The sequence below is a fragment of the Anopheles arabiensis genome, chromosome 3, assembly GCF_016920715.1.
Source record: "Anopheles arabiensis isolate DONGOLA chromosome 3, AaraD3, whole genome shotgun sequence".
Taxonomy (NCBI): domain Eukaryota; kingdom Metazoa; phylum Arthropoda; class Insecta; order Diptera; family Culicidae; genus Anopheles; species Anopheles arabiensis.
In genome coordinates, this window is record NC_053518.1 from 85,199,094 (window position 1) to 85,216,046 (window position 16,953).

The following is a 16,953-nucleotide window of genomic DNA, read 5'->3' on the forward strand; positions in this document are numbered from 1 at the left end:
CTGAGTTTTCCATGATTTTCCGGTATCTAACACAAGCTTCCGTCCGTCTTTGTGTAAACTGCAGAATAGTAAGTGCTGCAAAATTTTCAAGATCGCCAAAAACCAGCGAAGATAATGTCTGTCACACGATCTAAGGCTATGCGGTGGCTTTGGAAGAGCTGCATTTTGTAGTCAGGAGAACCAATGCAATATTGTTGTGAGTGAATGAAGCGATCGTCACCATTGGGGCTAGCGGAATAAGTATGGACCATAGATCAGACGTGAGCGCCCGGCTAACTTGTGTGTAATCCGTATCACATCTGAAACGGATTTCCCATGCTAGAAGATAACAGTGTTTGCCTTTTACTTTAACGCCTCGATCGCATTCAGCGGGTTCGTATATGTGCCATCAATAGTTTCTTACGCTTACGTTGGCAAACACATTGTTCGGTACGATAATCACTTCCGTAGGTTCGTGGAAATGTGGCAGCTTCGTGAAGGGCAAACAGGCCGGTACGATGTAGGGAATGTTTATATTTGCCGGTTTCCAGCAGCTCTATCAGTGCTCGGGTTCGATGGTGATGTTAGAAAATGTTTTTGATTTCCTCCTGTTGGTACGTTAGCTGACATTTCCCGGAATTACGGTAATCATACTGCTCTTGGGTAAGCAATCGTCTTAACACAACATCCCTGTTAAGACGTTTACCACGTAACATGCGTACCAACATTAAACTTGTTTTGTAAGTTATTCAAAGATAGGAAAAGCATTGATCGTTGCACCAGTAACAATGATTTTCTCATTAAGCATGGACGCTGACGATGTTAGATACTCGCTTGCCAGCTATGCAAAGTCTTTGCTAGGCACAGAAGAACTGCACACTTTCGTGCGAAACAAATAATCTTTCAGGAAATCAGTACATAAATAAAAAAATAAAGTAAACACACGTTAATTTCTAGCTTCTTCATTTAAAGTTTATTTTTAAAGCGTTTATTTTATAGCTTTTCTCTCTTCTTGTTACTGATAGTTATTGCACAAATACAAATATTATCCAAGTTTAGGATAACATTAATAATTCTCTCTCTTCGTGATTTTCATTATTTTTAGTTTGGTTACACTTACAATGTATATCAAAAGTGTAGTATTTATCCCGATGCTGACTAGATATTAATGATTTATTTGTCACTAAAAATCAGAACCTGGTGCAGATCGAATGAGAGACCTGGCTGCTCCATTGTTTCCAGTATCCAATCCAGATAGGCATCGGTATTTATATAAACTACTGGATAATAAGTGATGCATTCTGTTGAAGGGATTACAGAAAAGCCGCGCAGAAAGTGTCTGTCACTCGATTGTATTGTCTGAAGTGAGTGGAGCGATGCACCATGAAGTGTACGGAGACACGTATCTTCCTGTGTTCTTTTGACAACGACACAATGCATTGATCTGTCTACGGTGAAGCTAGCCCTCAAACCTTGCCACCGTTTTTGACATTCCACCGGGTCGATGTACCTATCATCCACTTTAGTAATTGTAAAATTAGAAGACTCCATTACGAGGCTTGAAATGGTGTAACTGCGAACGGTATCGATGATCGGTAAGCAGATGGGCCTCACATTCGGACGACTTGTATCGACAGGAGTGGCCAGTTGAATCAATGCAATATCATTGGCACGATTCGTTTGGTTATACTGTGGATGCAGAAAGACCCTCTGGATTGCTACTCGCTGAGTTGGATGAATGCACGATTCATAGTTTTTGGTCTTAAAACACTCTTTGAAGGCTGTTTCATTGGTATCTCCGAACACTAAAACGAACCTGTAACAAAAAGATATTAATACATACTAACCATTCAATATGCAGCCAAGTAGGTAACATCAAACCACACAGCGATACTTACTTTTGACTATCTTCTTCGAAACAATCTGCTGGACCAACCACATACCTGTCGCTTATCAGCGTAACCAAACAACTACTTTCGTTAAATAATGGAGCATTTGAGAGGCGTTTCCCGACCCATGGCATTGGAAAGTTGCTGGATGATTTACCGCACGTGTTAAAGTTAAACAAACTGCTCTTGGAAGCTTGCTGTACAGGCTTCAAGTTCACACGTCCATTCGTCAGTGTGCTGGGAAGTGACGTCGGACGTTCATGCTCCCGTACATTCTCTACTACCCATTCGAGATCGGCCGACTGAACCGTGTCAAACAAATACGGACCAAAGATTGATCGATTGTATTCACCTGGCACATTATTATCCATACCGTACAGAAAATAGTGCGTACTTCCTCCGTACGATACAGGCATCATTAAGGGACTGCCCAAGACGGAAGGTACAGGCATGTGTTTGAACTCAACTGTCATCTCGATTGCACACTGTCGAGAATCCTCGTTAAAGTCGATAAAATAACTCTCCTGCCGTAGTCCATGCTTGCAGGAAGGGTTGTCAATCACTGCTAGCTTCTTGTTCACTGTTACAACACCAAGATTAATTGATATCCCAACTTCTGTGGGATTATGATGATGCAACTGATCCATTAGGGGCAAACATATTGGCCTGATGTAGGGATTCATTAGATTCGCAGGCTCCAGAAGCTCTATCAGTGCAAACGTCTGTCTCGGATGGTTAGGTGGCGGGAGGATAATGTTCCTGATTTCCACCACCTGCTGTGTTTTGCATTGGCTAGTGATGCAGTCATTGAGTTGAACTCCAAGCATAATATATCGCCTGCCGAACACATAGAAAAGCATTTATACACAATGGGAAACGAGATACTTATATCACTATACATAAAGTCACTTACCAAGCAACATCGTTCTCTATACTACGCCTTGGGGCCAAAGCATACCATTCGCTTATCAGCACTACCATGCTTCGCGTCGAAGGAACCTCACCGGTGAAATTTGCATCATTCATAATGATCCCGTTCCAAGGAAGGGTCGTTGAAGCTTCATATATCTCTAAACCATCGGTGGCTAAACCACAGGTGTCCATATTGAACAGATGCAACCGTTCCTTTCCCGGCTGCTGCTGCAACTTGTTCCATTCCAACTCAAGCGTTTGATTCTTATTAACAGTTTCAAACACATCCATTGTATCTAGCACGTTCTCCCTCATGTTGTACAGTATCCAGTCAAGATAAGCTTCCGCATCGAAGTAAATCGCCGGTGCCTGCAAATCACAGACCAACCCGTGTAGCTCAACTCCTCGCAAAAAGTATCGCTCCGTTCCGTTCAACATCTTCATTTCCTGAAGCGGTGCCCCCGCTTGAAAAGAAGTACAATTATGCACGTCCTGTTGATCTGCTACCTCTGTACAGAACCGGTTGTTTTCCAGATTTAATTCAATCTTATGTTCTGAGTACCGTCTCACACACTCTACGGACTCGATAAAACGAACGGGCGTGTTTTTGTGCGTGTATGCAGCTTCTTCACTTGCATTCATCGCCACGTGTAAGTTAGTCTTGGCGTTCGTTCGCAGCTCAGACGTTACGGGCATACAGATAGGCTTCACATTCGGCTGCATGGTGTCTACGGGGCTGTATAACTCGATCAGTGCAATATTATTTTCATAACTGTTCGAGCCGAACTTTTGATGTTCGATGATTCGTTTAATTCGCCGTGCTTGTGAAGGATGGGTACATACGATCGTCCCATTGCGATCGAAGCATTCCGTCTTTGACTGATGTATGTCGCTACCGAAGATAACGATCGAACTAAATTGTTGAAACGCAACAAAATTAGTAATTAACAAAACACTTCATTTGAAAAACCACAACTGTACTTACTCGACACTATTGGTGCTCAAACAATGGGCAGGTCCAACTGCATACCACTCGCTAATGAGCGTAATTGTACACCTAGAATTTAAATCGTACCATGGTCCGACGAATCCAAGCCATGGTAGTGTCCAAGTGCTACCATTCTTAACATATGATGATGATTTCATGCCGCACGTTTCGAAGTTGAATAATCGTAGTTTCTCCACATAGTCTATATTCAGCACGTCACTATCGTACGAAAGCACACGCTGATCAATGTACGGTTTAATCCATTCCAGATACTTGGCCACATCAGTGTAGGCCGTGTTCTTGAGCGAATCGCACTGCTCGGTACCCAGGGGTGTGAACGACACCAGACCCCTCACGAACCATTTACCACCGATCTCGAAGAACATTCCGCCGCCGCTATCTCCATTGCACGCACTCACACCCTTCTGCCCTTTACCACAAAACATGTCCGACGTCAGGTGAGTTCCGAACACCCCCCGATCGTCTGCAATGCAACTCAACGGATCCACCACACCAATCAATGCCTGTTTCAGCTGCTCCGACACAACGTCCTGTTCATTCACACCAAATCCAACGATGGTTCCGTTTCTACCCACGATCAACTCCTGATTGTTGTCCATGGTCCACAGACAGACCGGTTGCACGTACTTGTTCATCGTGATGTTCGAACTCAGCTTGATCAGAGCAATATCGTTGACGATACTGTTTTTGCTAAATCCCGGGTGAACTATTATCTCTCGCACACGGTGCGTCTGTGAGTATTCGCTTGTTTCGTTGAGATGGATTCGTCCCACATCCACCGACACTCGCGATATCGAAATCACACCGCTTTGGGTATACACACAATGAGATGCTAGGAAAAAGAAAATTGCAGTATATTCACATGAATAACATTTGATAAAACAGTGATATTTACCTGTAAGAATGGTGTTCTCATCCAGGATGGAGCCACCGCAGGCGTATTCGTACTGTGCATCCTTTCGATGGAAAAGAGCCACATGCCACGGCCAGTGTCCAGCCTTAGCGTCGATGCCATTGTGGATGAGATATTGCGACACTACTTTACGTTTACCACACGTTAAATGGTTTTCCTGTCCACGTGTTTGCGACACAACACACAGCAGGCCAAGCAGTAAGGTAATCCATCCCATTGAACGACACATAGTTGCAAGGTTGTTTGGCGATGGTTTTTTCCGGCAACTAAATCCAGATTTGGGGAGCAACAAGAACTGAACGAACCTCACGGTGCCGTTGCGAAACTGTAACTGATTCCACTAGCTTCAATCGGTGAAGATGATAATAGCCAATGTTCTACATTTTGCAATCTCGGGCATAGGAGGTCGTTGCAACGTAATGTAAAAGCATGTTATTATTATTGAATGGTGGAAATACCGAACGCATGTTCCAAATAGATAGTAATCTATGGCATAAGCGGTACAAAAAGCTCCATTGGTTTGCTCAATAGATGGTCTATTACAACTCATTACTGTCCTTTTCTTGCAACTGTGTTTCGACACATCTAGCGGCTTCATCTAATCATGACCTATATAGCCTTCTAACTTTCCGAGCCAAAATCTTTGAAATTGGTCGTGTGCTCAGATACATGGGTATCAACATCAACGATCATTACATTAGTTTACATTGGATTTTAGTATTGAAACAATCGTATCGCCTTTTCTAGTTCTAGCGATGCATAACTTTAATGCGAAAACCATACAACAGTACAGAGGGAATGAGAAAGCTCTCCAAGCGATGAAGCTCCACTAGTGGTTGGGTGGGTATCCCACCAACAGATGACCAAGAACAGCTTTTTGCTATTTTCAGAATGCATGAGTCTTTTACAGTCTGCTAAACGAAGCCTTTCTATATTCCGTTTAGATTGAGAGCTTGTGTCGTTTAAAACCCGTTTAGTGGTCGTGTAGTGGTGTTGTGGACAGACCGCTGCCTCATCCTGAGGGCTCACTGTTGACAGCACGGCTGTCATCCTGTGACGTCCTCAGTGAGGATCGCGGCGCGAGCAGGACCAGTCGTCCTCTCCCCGCATTGCGTGTGTGTGTGTGCGTTTTATTTATATACGTGTTTATTTATTACCATACCAAAGAGTAGAATAAATCACATATTCTGTTTGTGCCGTACAACCATCTACGTCTCATTTGTGCGGACACAACAAGTGGATTTGTGGCACTTGGGATAGGTCATGATTAGATGAAACTTTTCGAAATTGCAAGCAAAGGACAGCAATATAATGATGAGTTGTAATACGCCATCTATTGAGTAAAACAATGAAGCTATAGAGTTTTAAAAAAATTAATATCTAATAAAATGTTGACGCTCCTAACGAAAACCGCCAATAAATCTGGCCACACTGCCTGATATATGATGTTTTTTTGGTTGCCAGTGACAGGGTTAACGTTCTTGTCGAAATCTTCGTGGAAATATGGATAAGGGCTTATTTCACGCAACCTTTTTATCTGTTGCATACAACAGTGGAGAAAACCTAGGAATATTATTTTCCTATAAATCTTCATAAGCATGTTATTTGATAAATTTTAATGGCACTATCGCTCCGAAAGAAAACAACAGTTTTTTAATGATAAATTTGACAAAAATATTTTAGTAAAATTTAACAAATATCCCACGACTGCCAAAGCTGATGGACACCGAACAGCACACCGTCAAACCTCAGCGCTGTAAACAAAACTAATTCCAAGCACGGCTAACACACACCAAAATCCCCTCCCCGGCTGCACGATGGCGAATCTGCGCGATATTACCGCGAAAAAATACGCCCGCCCCACGATCAACGTTGCGATCCATCCGAACCCGGGCACACCGCCGACGGGCGCGGGCCCATCCGCCGACGGTACCGACTACAGGTCCATCTTTTTCAACGAAATCTCACAAATCATGCGCGGGTACGGCGATTGCGAGAAGCCGCTCCGCGAGTCGGTCCTGCTGGTCGAGAAGATAGTGCTGCAGCAGCTGCGCGGCATCATGCAGGAAGCGATCGATCACGCCATGTCACGCCCGAACTCACCGACCCTGTCCCGGCGCGACTTTGAGTACATTATGCGCAAAAATCAGGTGCGCGTGGCGCGCCTGCAGAAGTACTTCCGCGACATGGCGCTGATGAAGAAGCGGCTAAAGGATCTGTGCGGTGGTCGCTATCCGCACCTGAACCTTGGCCCGAGCTCGGAAACGTCCGACGACGATTCGGATCGCGAGGCGCCCGAAAAGTATGACGAGGAAAAGGCGCGCCGGCTGTTCCGGGCGGACCGGATCTCGCAGATCCTCACCGGGCGGCAGTACGAGGAGTACATAGCGGCCCGCCGCACCTCCTTCATGCACCGGAACACGGAGGTGATGAAGAGCCGGATGCGCCAGTGGTTAAACATACCGGAGGATGTGAACATTACGCAGAGCTGCCTGCTCACGTTGGCGTACCTGGCGCACGAAACGATCGCCGTGCTGGTGGACTTTTGCATCCTGACGCGGCTCAACACGGCCAACCGGACGGTGGATCCGTACAGCCGGGTTACCCCTTCCGGTAAGTTGTATGCCAGTTGGGCTGGAGGGGGGGAGGGGTGGGAGGGGAAAGAGCATGATGATTAATTGTGTCCCGCATTGACGGTGTTGACAGGCAAATCGTACAACATGCTGCACGCCTGCCCGGAAGTTTCGCAAGGCCGCGGGCTGGACGGCGTGAAACCGATCACGCCGCAGGAAATTACCGAAGCGATGCGACGACACCGCCAGATGGCCATGCGCAGCTCGGGTCGGTACCGAAATGCGCTCAACTTCAAACCACCCTACCTAGCGATGTAATGACGGAAATTGTCTCTCATGCTTAAGCTTTATGTTAAATTAGCCTTATATTTGTAATAAAAAAAAAAACATCCTACTCTCCATCCTCGAGGTCAATCACTTCCACCTCCTGCACGACGACCACGTCTTCGTCGCTTTTTTGAGGGCTCGTGGAGGAAGACGTCGAGCTCGTCTCATCCTCGGAGCTCTCTGACTCTGCCCGGACCCGTTTACCAGCGCTCTTTGACACCCCGTTCGTTTGCGTGGACGTTTCGCTGGTCGTTCGTTTCCTTCCCGCACTGCTGGTCGACGCGGTCGCCGGTCCACTGTTCGCCGCGAGCGGAAACAGCTTGCCGACGCGGATCTTCAGCGTGCTGTTCGCAACCCTCGCCGAACCCTTCTTGATGTAGCTGTGCGTCGCGTACGGTGTAAACACGAACGATTCCTTCAGATAGTTGTGCACGATCAGGTAGGCGACGATCTGCTCCGCTACGGTTCGATCGATCAGCGGGGCCGGTTCGCTTAGCCGCACGTGCGTCGGTCCCTTCTGCATCCAGGCGTCCACCAGCTTCAGCCCGGTAAGGTTCGTCTGCTCCAGCTCGCACTTGTCCACGATCCGGTGCAGCTGCTCCACGTACGAGGCAATCTCCTTCTGGGGCCACACCAGATCCCTGTTGGCGCACCGGTCGCACATTGCGTTACAGTCTTCGGCGCCCCAAACCTCGGAAAAGTAGGCCGAAATGAGCTTCCGTCGGCATCTGGGAAGTGAGCAATGGCGTGCCATCGGTTAGTACCTCTTCACCTAGCAAACGATCCCCGCAAAACACTTACTCGCTCGTGGTGATGCAGTACTCCACCATCGCGTACGCATTCTTCAGCCCGGTGCGCTCGGAGAACGTCATAGTCGTGATGCGAAACACGTCCGAGAAGTGGTACAGCAGTATGCAGTCCGATCGGGCCCCGTCCCGTCCGGCGCGCCCACTCTCCTGGTAAAAGTTCTCCATGCTTTTGCTCATCGTGTGGTGTATCACGAACCGCACGTTGCCCTTGTCGATGCCCATGCCGAACGCGACCGTCGCCACGACCGCCTGCAAGTCCTCGTCGTGCCAGAGCTGGTGTATCTTGGTGCGGTCGGCCGGCTCGAGGTTCGCGTGGTACGGTGCCGTTTTCAGGCCGCGCGCCACCATCTCGCTGCTAATGTCCATCGCGTCCTTCGTCGAGTAGGTGTAGATGATGCCCGTTTGCTTGCGGAACCGGGTCAGCAGCAGGTTGGCAAGCAGATCGTACTGCTCCTGCTTGCTGGCCGGCTTCGGCAGCACGTGGTAGTAGAGGTTCGGCCGGTTGAACGACGCGACGAACAACAGCGCGTCGGGAATGTTCAGCATCGTCTGCACGTCGCTGATCACCTTGGTGGTGGCGGTGGCCGTCACGCCGAGCAGGGGCGCCTTCGGGAACATGCCCTTGAGCACGTTGAGAAACTTGTAGTCCGGCCGGAAGTCGTGGCCCCACTGGGAGCAGCAGTGTACTTCGTCTACAAAGGAGAAGGAAGAAAATTGAGACACATTTGAAGGACGAGAAATGGGGTTTCTTGTTGCGCCACCGCATTACCGATCGCAAATCGATCCAGGTTGCCATGGTTGTAGCACTTTTGCAGTGCCGTCATGAACCGCTTGCTCTTCGCCAGCCGCTCCGGCGTCACGTACAGCAGCTTCGTGGTTGGCGGTCGCTTGTCGCTCAGCTCTTTGTGTATCCGGGTGACCGCCTCCTTGCTGGTGGTGCTGCACAGCAGCTGTGCCCGCACCTTCAACCGCTCCAGCGACCACACCTGGTCCTCCATCAGCGAGATGAGCGGGGAGATTACGACCGTCAGGCCTGTGCTCAGCAGGGCCGGCAGCTGGAAGCACAGGCTCTTCCCTCCACCGGTCGGTGCGAGCAGCAGCACATCGTTCCCGGCCATCAGTGCGTTTATCGTGGCGAGCTGCTTCGGCCGGTAGTCCTTGATGGAAAATACGAGCGCGAGCAGGTCCCGCGCCTTGGTCGACCAGGGAAAATTTTCCCGCTCCCAGTCGCCATCGGACTGTTGGGCCGATTTGCGCTGCTTCCGCACCTGCTGGATCGTTTCGCACAGCTGCACCAGGTGGGACTTTTGCGACCGCAGCCGGGCCAGTTTGTCCTCGATCACACTGAGCTTTTCCTTTATCTGCTGCTCATGTGTGCTCAGCTCTTCGTCATTCAGCGAGCTTAACCGTTCCTCCATCGTGGGAGTCCTCTCACAACACGTGTGCCACGGTTGCCTCGAGGAGAATACTTTTTTACTTAACAAATTGCACCGTTTTACGCATACTTTTGCCACTAGAACGTGCTCACCGTCCTGACTAGGATAAGGCGCGTGCCGGGAACGATGCCGAGTGTGTGTGTGTGTTTACGTTTGTTGACAGTTTTTTGACAGATAACGTTGTGGTGCGTGAAATTAGCCCTCAGGTTTAAACACATTTTTTTCGTTTGAGCTAAAAAATTGTAAAATTATATTTAAATTAGAACATAAGATTAAATATGAATGTAATAAAAACCATAATAATTGGTTGAAGTAATATTTCAATTAAAAACAAACTCATTTCGGGGTTTTTGCAAAAAAAACAGCATTCCAACTGTCAAACGTCATCGTAGAAAAAATGGTAAACATTGCGTTGTCAAACTTTGCAAAAGAATGTAAATTATTTTTTTTCTCCTCTGCTGGGGTCCGAATCCAATAACAACTTGGCTGACGAGAATAAAAAAGTGTCCCCAACCCACAGTTACTATGCTAAGATGAGCTGTGTCGATCGCATCTGTCGCCTTTGCCTGCGGGAAGAGCTGGACAATGGTCCGGACTCGATGGTTTGCCTGAACGAGGACGGTGAAATAGTAAACATCATACGGGAAACGACCACCATCGAGGTAGGCGTTATTCGGTGCTCCTAGAAGTGGAACGGAACTACGGAAGGATCGAGGGTCAGGCGCATTCTTTCACACCCCGGTGCAATTTTGTTTTGTAGGCCATCGTGGACGAAAGCGTTCCGTACTACCTGTGCTCGGAGTGCAACGAGCTGCTGCACAAGTGCTACGACTTCCGGGAACGGTGCATCATCAACGATGACATTTTCCGGCGCAAGTTCAGCACGGCGCCGGAGGCGGAAGAGCCCCTCTTCATGCCGGTGGACGTGATCCATCCGGAAGCGGTCGAGGAGGAATCGCTAAAGGAGACAGCCTTCAATGGGGCAGCGGAAAAGCCCATCATTGAGGAGTGTCTGCTGGAAATGATCGAACAAAATGACGATGACATGGAGGGTGAGGAGGTGCAGGAGGAAGAGGAGGAGGAGACGGATGGGTACAAACCGTCGGAAGCAGCCCTATCCAAGCAGGACTCCTCCTCCGACAGTGAGCCGTTGACGGTGCGAAAGAAAGGCACCGACAGGCGGAAGCGGAATCCGACGCGCACGAAAAAGGCGGCAGCGGCGGCCGATAAATCAAACAACAAGCTGCCATGCGCCCAATGCGGCAAAATGATCGCCCGGAACAACATCAACCAGCACCAGCTGACGCACGATCCGGACCGGCCGAAGGTGTTCTGCTCGTACTGCGGCAAAGCGTTCAAGGATCCGCGCCGGATGCAGTTACACATCAACAGCAACCACACGCAGGAGAAGAAGTATCCGTGCGACATCTGCGGCAAGGTGTATCTACGGCCGACCTCGCTGAAGGACCACAAGCGGGTGAAGCACAGCACGGTCAAGCGGTACGACTGCTCCGACTGCGGGATGGCGTTCGTGAGCTGGGCCCAGCGGTGGCACCATTTCAAGAAGGAGCACACCACGGCGAAACCGTTCGCCTGTACCTACTGTGATTGGGCGTTTAAATTTAAGTAAGTTGGCCATGCTTTCAATCGCTTAGTGCATCATTTCCTTTCCTTGCTTTCTCCTCCAGGGGCGATCTCACGCTGCACATTCGCAAGCACACGGGCGAAAAGCCGTTCAAGTGTGACATCTGTGGTAAAGCGTTCAACAAAAGCTACAACGTGGTGATACACAAAAAGTCGCACCGCAATCTGCCGCCGCCGGAACAGTCGACGCTGCTGGCTGCGGAAACAGCGATGCTACCTCAAGGCGAGGTAAAACCGGAACATACGGCAATATAGTCGGCGCGGCAAACAGTGCACTGTGACGATATTACGCGACCGTTTTTTTGTGTTAGCTTTTAGTTCATCATCCCATATTTACATCATTTTTAATCTTATTAAACATAACTTTATTCACACACGATGTAAATGACGGATTTTGGGGTTATTGCAACTGAAAAAAGTGATTTAAAAAATGCTATTTAAACATTCGCTCGCTGGATGTAACAGACGCCATCTTGTCACATTATAGCGCACGACGAGCTGCTCTCCACCTCGGGCGTTTGCGGTCCTTCCCGCAGCTCTTTGGCTTTCGACGCGAGGAACGACCCTTCGTACTCCTTCTGCATGTGCTCCGGCAGTGGTTTGGCCCAATCCTGCGGCGGTGCCGTCCGCTTCGTCCACACGTTGTTGCCGTAGTGGGCGCGCATCCGCTCTTCGCGCCGCTTCTGTTCGCTGCGTATTAGCTCCAGCGCGCTTTTCGTGTCCGTTGCGTTCTTCTCGAACCGCACGCAGTTGTCGAAATCGCGCTTCCACTGGTTGCAGTCGATCGATTCGCCGTGTATGAAGTACTGGTGGAACCGGGCCTTAACGCTGGTGCAGTCCTCGTACTCTTCATTATATAAGTAACACGGCCGGATCTGGACGGAATGTCGGTGAGCCAAAATTGGATTAAATGCAGAACGAAAGTAAACCGCGCGAGTACACTTACCGACCAAAGGTTTTTCAGCACTTCCTCTTCGTCGGGTGTTTTTGGTTTAATTGTTGTGGCCGCTTCGTATATTGTGGACATGGTTATTTGTTGTTCAGCTGCGGCAGTGTGGGCTGGAAACCCCGTTGCAATCAATTTTGTTTATGTCCTTTGACAGTTGTTGGACAAAAACCAGGGCTACATTCACGCACATCGCTAGTTGGTTTACGGTGTAGGATTGAGGTTAAAAGGCTGAGAGGAACGGGCAGCTTTTTGAACGCAAAATCAGTTGGCAGATTGAGGATTGAGGCCACAGATCGCTTTTCTTCGGTGGCAAATAAAAGTAAGATGTTAAATATGAACCAAAAATCATGTATTACAGCTTCATACTTGGTTACAACTATTATGTTAGTTTTGTTTAACTTTATTGACCTTTGCAAAATGTTGCGTCTTGAAAAAATATCTTAATACAAATGAGTGACCCAAAGCGCAAAACTGATCGACGGATTAACTAAACCAAAAAGTAAACCATATAATCTATGCTTGTGCTTTCGCTTCCTTCAACGCTTTCCGCGCTTCTTCGTTTCGGTGCGATTTCTTGTGGATGGTAACGTTGTAGCTTTTGTTGAACCGTTTCCCGCATATGTCGCACGAAAATGGCTTCTCGCCCGTATGCGTTCGCACGTGCAGCGTCCAGTCGCTCCTGCAATTTAGAAAGGAACAAAAAAGGTACCAAACAAACCCTCAGAAAGCAGCACTTCCCACCGCTTACCTAAGCTTGAACGCTTTGTCGCAGTACTGGCAGCTGTACGGTCTCGCCTCCGAGTGCGCCGTAGCGTAATGGTAGGTCCGTTTCGAGAAGTTGCTAAACTTCATCCCGCAATGCTTGCATTCGTACCGCAGCTCCTTCGAATGGTTCGCGAGGATGTGCTCTCGGAGCGAGTTCGGCCGATAGTACACCTTCCCGCACTCCTCGCACTCGTACTTCCGCTCGAACGTGTGGTGGCTGTTGATGTGCACCTTGAGCAGGTTCGGATCACGGTACTGCTTCCCGCAGTACGAGCAGAACAGCTGCGGCGGTTTCGGATCGTGCGTTTCCAGATGCTTGACCATGTTGCTGCGCCGTAACATCTTTCCGCACCGCACGCACGGCAGGTAGCGGTTGGAGGTGGCCGCCACAAACTTTCGCTTGGGCTTGGTGGGTGCCACCGTCGGCGCGGGACTGTCTTCCTGTTTAACCACCAATTCGGGTTTGTTTTGGGGCTTTTTCGGTGGCTCCTGCTTCGGTGCCACTTGTTTCACTTTTCTTTGCCGGGTTTGTCGCACGCTTTCGTTCTTCTCTTCCGGGAGGGACGGAGCTACGTCCTCCTTTACCTCTTGCTTTTCATCCGGCCACGCTTGCTGCACCACTTCCTTCTCCAACCCGGCCTCATCGATGAGTCCGAGCTGCTGAGCTTCGTCCTCTTCTATGATAACCACCCGCAGGCCATCGACGTTATCCTCATTCACGTACACGGTGGTCATCGACTCTTCGCTCTGCAATCTTTCCCGGAATATTTCATCGTTATGGATGCAACCTTCACGAAACTGCTCAACCTGCGTCAGAAAGAGCTGGCAATCTGGGCACAGCACAATGGTGTCGATTGAATGCGGCAGGGGCTGCAAAAGGGACGATCAACGGCATTTTTATTCATCTTTCCGAGCCAGACTCCAGGGGACTGTTCCAAGAGGTTTGTTGCTTACCTCGAACGATAATACATTGAAGATTGTATCGATTAGATCACTGTCCTGCTTCAACTCGAAAAAAGTTGGGTCTCGATCTGTTAAACACAGTCGGCAAACAGCTAGATTCGTCATTTTTATACCACATCAACGAATCGGAAAGTAAATTTGTGAACTAGCGCGTCTCTTCGCGATGTGTGCTTTGTTGTTGTTTGTATGGTTGCCCGAAGATGCTACTGACAGTTCGGGATACAGTAGAACGGGCTTATTTGGCGCTCATAGTTTTTTGTATGTGTGTAAAATGGATTTCTCCAAACATATTTAAAGGTATTGTATGAAAAAGATTTATTTATTGCTCAATTGTTGCTGCATCGAATTATCTTAAAAATAGTGAATTTTAAGCAAAACACAAGTCCCTAGCAAAAAAGAACAAAATTACAGCAAAACAAGCGCGCCCTTTTTGTTTGACAGCTCAAAGGAAACGTAAACAAACCGCTCGCAACGGTACCAACGTTCCGCGCACGGGAGCATTCGGCACCGATTCTAGTCGTTTTTAAATCACTTTTCACTCACCTTCACCGCTAAGAATATAAAGTGTCCGGATCCGGATGCGACCGGAACGAAAAACGGCAAAATGATACAGCATGAAAACAATCGCGTACAAATGACGAAAATGCGGCTGCTGCGGGAGTACCACATCAAGGTGCTGGACAACTGGCTGTCCGAGTGTGTGTCGTTCTGTGTGCAGGAAAATCCCACCATTTCCAACGAGGGCGTGTTTCAGTTCGCATTTAGCCAGTGGTTGCTGGCGGATTTGAAGGAGATCGGTACCGGGGTGCTGCCGCCGGGACTGGCCCAGAAGGACGAACAGCACACGATGAGCGGCTCGTTTCCGGTTCAGATGCAGTACTTGATGGACATTTGTGGGTAGAGCGCGCTGAAGGTAGTTTGGATTATCTGTACGTAAGCAATTTAACGCTTTTCTTGTTGAACGCATTTGCTAGCTGAACCGGCGTACGACCAGTGGAGAGCGCTGTACGACAAAAAGTTGGACGAAGCGGACGACGAGGTGCAGATGAGGAAAAGCCAAGCACCGAACGTAAAGAAGTATGCACCGGTTGCGATCCTTTTGCAAATGATCAGCTTAAAACGCTCAACCGTTTCCTTCATTTCAGACGAAGAATGCTTAAACTCGAACTGACCGATGGCAAACAAACGGTAGTAGCGATGGAACACAGTCCCATCCGCTGCCTAAACACCAAGCTAACGCCCGGCCTGAAGCTGCTCCTGACCGGTCCGTTGCGCTGCATCAATCAGGTCATCTTTCTCGAGCCGCGCAACGTACGCGTGCTCGGCGGTGAGGTCGATGTGCTGCTGATAACGAACGCGTACGAGAATGTGCTGCTGCGCGCGCTTAACAAACCGGCCAACCCGACCCCCAAGCTGGACTACGAAGAGCCGGACGTGTCGGAGGCTAGGCATCGCGCCAACTACAGCGCAATACAATCGATCCCGATGGACCGGAAGGCGGGCGGCGGCAGCAACCACCATCTGGGGCCAAATCAACGGGCACATCAAAGGAAATCTCCCGCCATCGTGGAGGATGATGTGGACGATTCGCTGCTGATGGGCATCGATCTGGATGTGATCGAGTCGACGCAACCGAAACCGGAACAGGTGCCGACCGTTAGTACACTGATGGACGACGACGATATGGACGCGTTAGCCGTGCAGCTGGTGGATGTGCCGCGGGAGCCGGAAATAATGCACCACCAGGTATCGTCCACGAAACAGTCGCAATCGTCGCCCATAGCCCGTAAGGTGGCGCCAGCGCCCGTACGTCGCCCGGAACCGACGTACGAGGGCTTGATTGAGGACGATATCGATGTGATGAACGCGCTCGAGGATCAAATTCAGAGCGAGCTGAGGGGCTTCGATCGGTTGGACGAGCAGTACGATGAGGTAGCGCCTCCGAGGGCTAAAAAATCCAGACCCTCGGATGAGTATCGACAAGAGCAAGGGGAAATGGAGACACTGCCACAGCCAGCCGCGTCCAGCAAAAGTAAAAGCCCCGAACCGGCGCCCACGACCAGCAAGAAGTTCAACCAATTCACCACCTCAGACCTGTTCGAAGACAGTATGGACGGGATGGACGCGCTCGAGCTAAACGAACGGCCAACCACGCTCAGTATCGTCTCGCCCAGCTACCCGCACCGTATCGATGGTACCAGCCTGGCGACGATCGATCAGCTAATGGCCCTGCCGGAGGATCAGCGCCGCTCGGGCGCTTCCTTCGTGGTGTACTGCGAAGTGGAGGCCGTCACCGAGCAGCCCCGCATCCGCAGGGAGCAGTGGAACCTTAGCGTGGAGCTGACGGACCAGTCGGCCGTACGGTTGCCGGTCCGGCTACACGACCGCGTCATCAGCCGCATGACGCGCCACGACGCGGCGGAGCTGATGCGGCTGCGCAAAACCGATCGCGACGGCGTGATGAAGCTGCTGGACAGGATACTGAGCGAGCTGAAGGAGCTGCTGCAGGACATCAAGTGCTTCTGGCGGGTGGTTTACGAGCCGGAGCCGGACTCGGCACAGTCGGGCGGCCAGTCCCTACAGCCGGTGGTGATGGAAACGTACGAAATGAGCGAAGAGCGCGGAGCGATCCTGCTGGAGAAGATCATCAAGGAGAACTGTAGCCAGTTGAGAAAATTGTTATAGATCGCAATAGAAACGGAAGGCAAATGCAAATTCATTGAACAAAAACAGGAAAGATCCAAAATCGACGATATTTTTCCCGAACGAAAAAAAATGATTGACG

General features: G+C 49.5%; 7 protein-coding genes across 7 annotated transcripts; 3 read left to right on the top strand and 4 right to left on the bottom strand.

Annotated features, from left to right (window-relative positions):
* Window positions 1-929: 929 nt before the first annotated feature.
* Window positions 930-5,069, bottom strand: LOC120900792. The gene is made up of 5 exons (XM_040308260.1): window positions 4,685-5,069; window positions 3,766-4,621; window positions 2,782-3,693; window positions 1,878-2,705; window positions 930-1,795 (listed from the first exon to the last, which is right to left on the bottom strand). Exons 1-5 carry the CDS (start codon window positions 4,929-4,931, stop codon window positions 1,153-1,155), a joined length of 3,486 nt encoding a protein of 1,161 aa, XP_040164194.1. The 5' UTR covers window positions 4,932-5,069; the 3' UTR covers window positions 930-1,152.
* Window positions 5,070-6,378: 1,309 nt separating this feature from the next.
* On the top strand, window positions 6,379-7,673 carry LOC120900796. The gene is made up of 2 exons (XM_040308263.1): window positions 6,379-7,315; window positions 7,409-7,673. Exons 1-2 carry the CDS (start codon window positions 6,520-6,522, stop codon window positions 7,591-7,593), a joined length of 981 nt encoding a protein of 326 aa, XP_040164197.1. The 5' UTR covers window positions 6,379-6,519; the 3' UTR covers window positions 7,594-7,673.
* LOC120900794 (ATP-dependent DNA helicase Q1-like) lies at window positions 7,622-9,985 on the bottom strand. The gene is made up of 3 exons (XM_040308261.1): window positions 9,181-9,985; window positions 8,404-9,103; window positions 7,622-8,330 (listed from the first exon to the last, which is right to left on the bottom strand). The coding sequence occupies exons 1-3, from the start codon at window positions 9,827-9,829 to the stop codon at window positions 7,667-7,669; spliced, it is 2,013 nt and encodes a 670-aa protein (XP_040164195.1). The 5' UTR covers window positions 9,830-9,985; the 3' UTR covers window positions 7,622-7,666.
* A 267-nt stretch (window positions 9,986-10,252) lies between these two features.
* On the top strand, window positions 10,253-11,876 carry LOC120901626 (zinc finger protein 2 homolog). The gene is made up of 3 exons (XM_040309713.1): window positions 10,253-10,509; window positions 10,608-11,473; window positions 11,536-11,876. The coding sequence occupies exons 1-3, from the start codon at window positions 10,381-10,383 to the stop codon at window positions 11,744-11,746; spliced, it is 1,206 nt and encodes a 401-aa protein (XP_040165647.1). The 5' UTR covers window positions 10,253-10,380; the 3' UTR covers window positions 11,747-11,876.
* On the bottom strand, window positions 11,830-12,588 carry LOC120901629 (UPF0545 protein C22orf39 homolog). Its single transcript, XM_040309718.1, has 2 exons — window positions 12,438-12,588; window positions 11,830-12,366 (listed from the first exon to the last, which is right to left on the bottom strand). Exons 1-2 carry the CDS (start codon window positions 12,516-12,518, stop codon window positions 11,968-11,970), a joined length of 480 nt encoding a protein of 159 aa, XP_040165652.1. The 5' UTR covers window positions 12,519-12,588; the 3' UTR covers window positions 11,830-11,967.
* Window positions 12,589-12,783: 195 nt separating this feature from the next.
* LOC120901627 (zinc finger protein 664-like) lies at window positions 12,784-14,362 on the bottom strand. The gene is made up of 3 exons (XM_040309714.1): window positions 14,160-14,362; window positions 13,189-14,075; window positions 12,784-13,119 (listed from the first exon to the last, which is right to left on the bottom strand). Exons 1-3 carry the CDS (start codon window positions 14,271-14,273, stop codon window positions 12,954-12,956), a joined length of 1,167 nt encoding a protein of 388 aa, XP_040165648.1. The 5' UTR covers window positions 14,274-14,362; the 3' UTR covers window positions 12,784-12,953.
* Window positions 14,363-14,592: 230 nt separating this feature from the next.
* LOC120901625 (recQ-mediated genome instability protein 1-like) lies at window positions 14,593-16,905 on the top strand. Its single transcript, XM_040309712.1, has 3 exons — window positions 14,593-15,061; window positions 15,143-15,245; window positions 15,314-16,905. The coding sequence occupies exons 1-3, from the start codon at window positions 14,773-14,775 to the stop codon at window positions 16,851-16,853; spliced, it is 1,932 nt and encodes a 643-aa protein (XP_040165646.1). The 5' UTR covers window positions 14,593-14,772; the 3' UTR covers window positions 16,854-16,905.
* The last annotated feature ends 48 nt before the right edge of the window (window positions 16,906-16,953 follow it).

What these genes read in the sequence shown, in the direction of transcription:
- LOC120901625 (XM_040309712.1), top strand. Translation starts at nt 14,773, where the DNA reads ATGATACAGCATGAAAACAATCGCGTACAAATGACGAAAATGCGGCTG. An exon ending in GCAGTACTTGATGGACATTT is followed by an intron (nt 15,062 to 15,142) that starts GTGGGTAGAGCG and finishes CGCATTTGCTAG; the next exon opens with CTGAACCGGCGTACGACCAG. An exon ending in CAAGCACCGAACGTAAAGAA is followed by an intron (nt 15,246 to 15,313) that starts GTATGCACCGGT and finishes CCTTCATTTCAG; the next exon opens with ACGAAGAATGCTTAAACTCG.
- LOC120900792 (XM_040308260.1), bottom strand. Translation starts at nt 4,931, where the DNA reads ATGTGTCGTTCAATGGGATGGATTACCTTACTGCTTGGCCTGCTGTGT. An exon ending in TGAGAACACCATTCTTACAG is followed by an intron (nt 4,622 to 4,684) that starts GTAAATATCACT and finishes TCTTTTTCCTAG; the next exon opens with CATCTCATTGTGTGTATACC. An exon ending in ATAGAGAACGATGTTGCTTG is followed by an intron (nt 2,706 to 2,781) that starts GTAAGTGACTTT and finishes TGTGTTCGGCAG; the next exon opens with GCGATATATTATGCTTGGAG.
- LOC120901629 (XM_040309718.1), bottom strand. Translation starts at nt 12,518, where the DNA reads ATGTCCACAATATACGAAGCGGCCACAACAATTAAACCAAAAACACCC. An exon ending in TGCTGAAAAACCTTTGGTCG is followed by an intron (nt 12,367 to 12,437) that starts GTAAGTGTACTC and finishes CATTCCGTCCAG; the next exon opens with ATCCGGCCGTGTTACTTATA.
- LOC120900796 (XM_040308263.1), top strand. Translation starts at nt 6,520, where the DNA reads ATGGCGAATCTGCGCGATATTACCGCGAAAAAATACGCCCGCCCCACG. An exon ending in CAGCCGGGTTACCCCTTCCG is followed by an intron (nt 7,316 to 7,408) that starts GTAAGTTGTATG and finishes CGGTGTTGACAG; the next exon opens with GCAAATCGTACAACATGCTG.
- LOC120900794 (XM_040308261.1), bottom strand. Translation starts at nt 9,829, where the DNA reads ATGGAGGAACGGTTAAGCTCGCTGAATGACGAAGAGCTGAGCACACAT. An exon ending in CCTGGATCGATTTGCGATCG is followed by an intron (nt 9,104 to 9,180) that starts GTAATGCGGTGG and finishes TCTCCTTTGTAG; the next exon opens with ACGAAGTACACTGCTGCTCC. An exon ending in TACTGCATCACCACGAGCGA is followed by an intron (nt 8,331 to 8,403) that starts GTAAGTGTTTTG and finishes CTCACTTCCCAG; the next exon opens with ATGCCGACGGAAGCTCATTT.
- LOC120901626 (XM_040309713.1), top strand. Translation starts at nt 10,381, where the DNA reads ATGAGCTGTGTCGATCGCATCTGTCGCCTTTGCCTGCGGGAAGAGCTG. An exon ending in GGGAAACGACCACCATCGAG is followed by an intron (nt 10,510 to 10,607) that starts GTAGGCGTTATT and finishes TTTGTTTTGTAG; the next exon opens with GCCATCGTGGACGAAAGCGT. An exon ending in GATTGGGCGTTTAAATTTAA is followed by an intron (nt 11,474 to 11,535) that starts GTAAGTTGGCCA and finishes TTTCTCCTCCAG; the next exon opens with GGGCGATCTCACGCTGCACA.
- LOC120901627 (XM_040309714.1), bottom strand. Translation starts at nt 14,273, where the DNA reads ATGACGAATCTAGCTGTTTGCCGACTGTGTTTAACAGATCGAGACCCA. An exon ending in TCAATGTATTATCGTTCGAG is followed by an intron (nt 14,076 to 14,159) that starts GTAAGCAACAAA and finishes TCCCTTTTGCAG; the next exon opens with CCCCTGCCGCATTCAATCGA. An exon ending in GACAAAGCGTTCAAGCTTAG is followed by an intron (nt 13,120 to 13,188) that starts GTAAGCGGTGGG and finishes TCTAAATTGCAG; the next exon opens with GAGCGACTGGACGCTGCACG.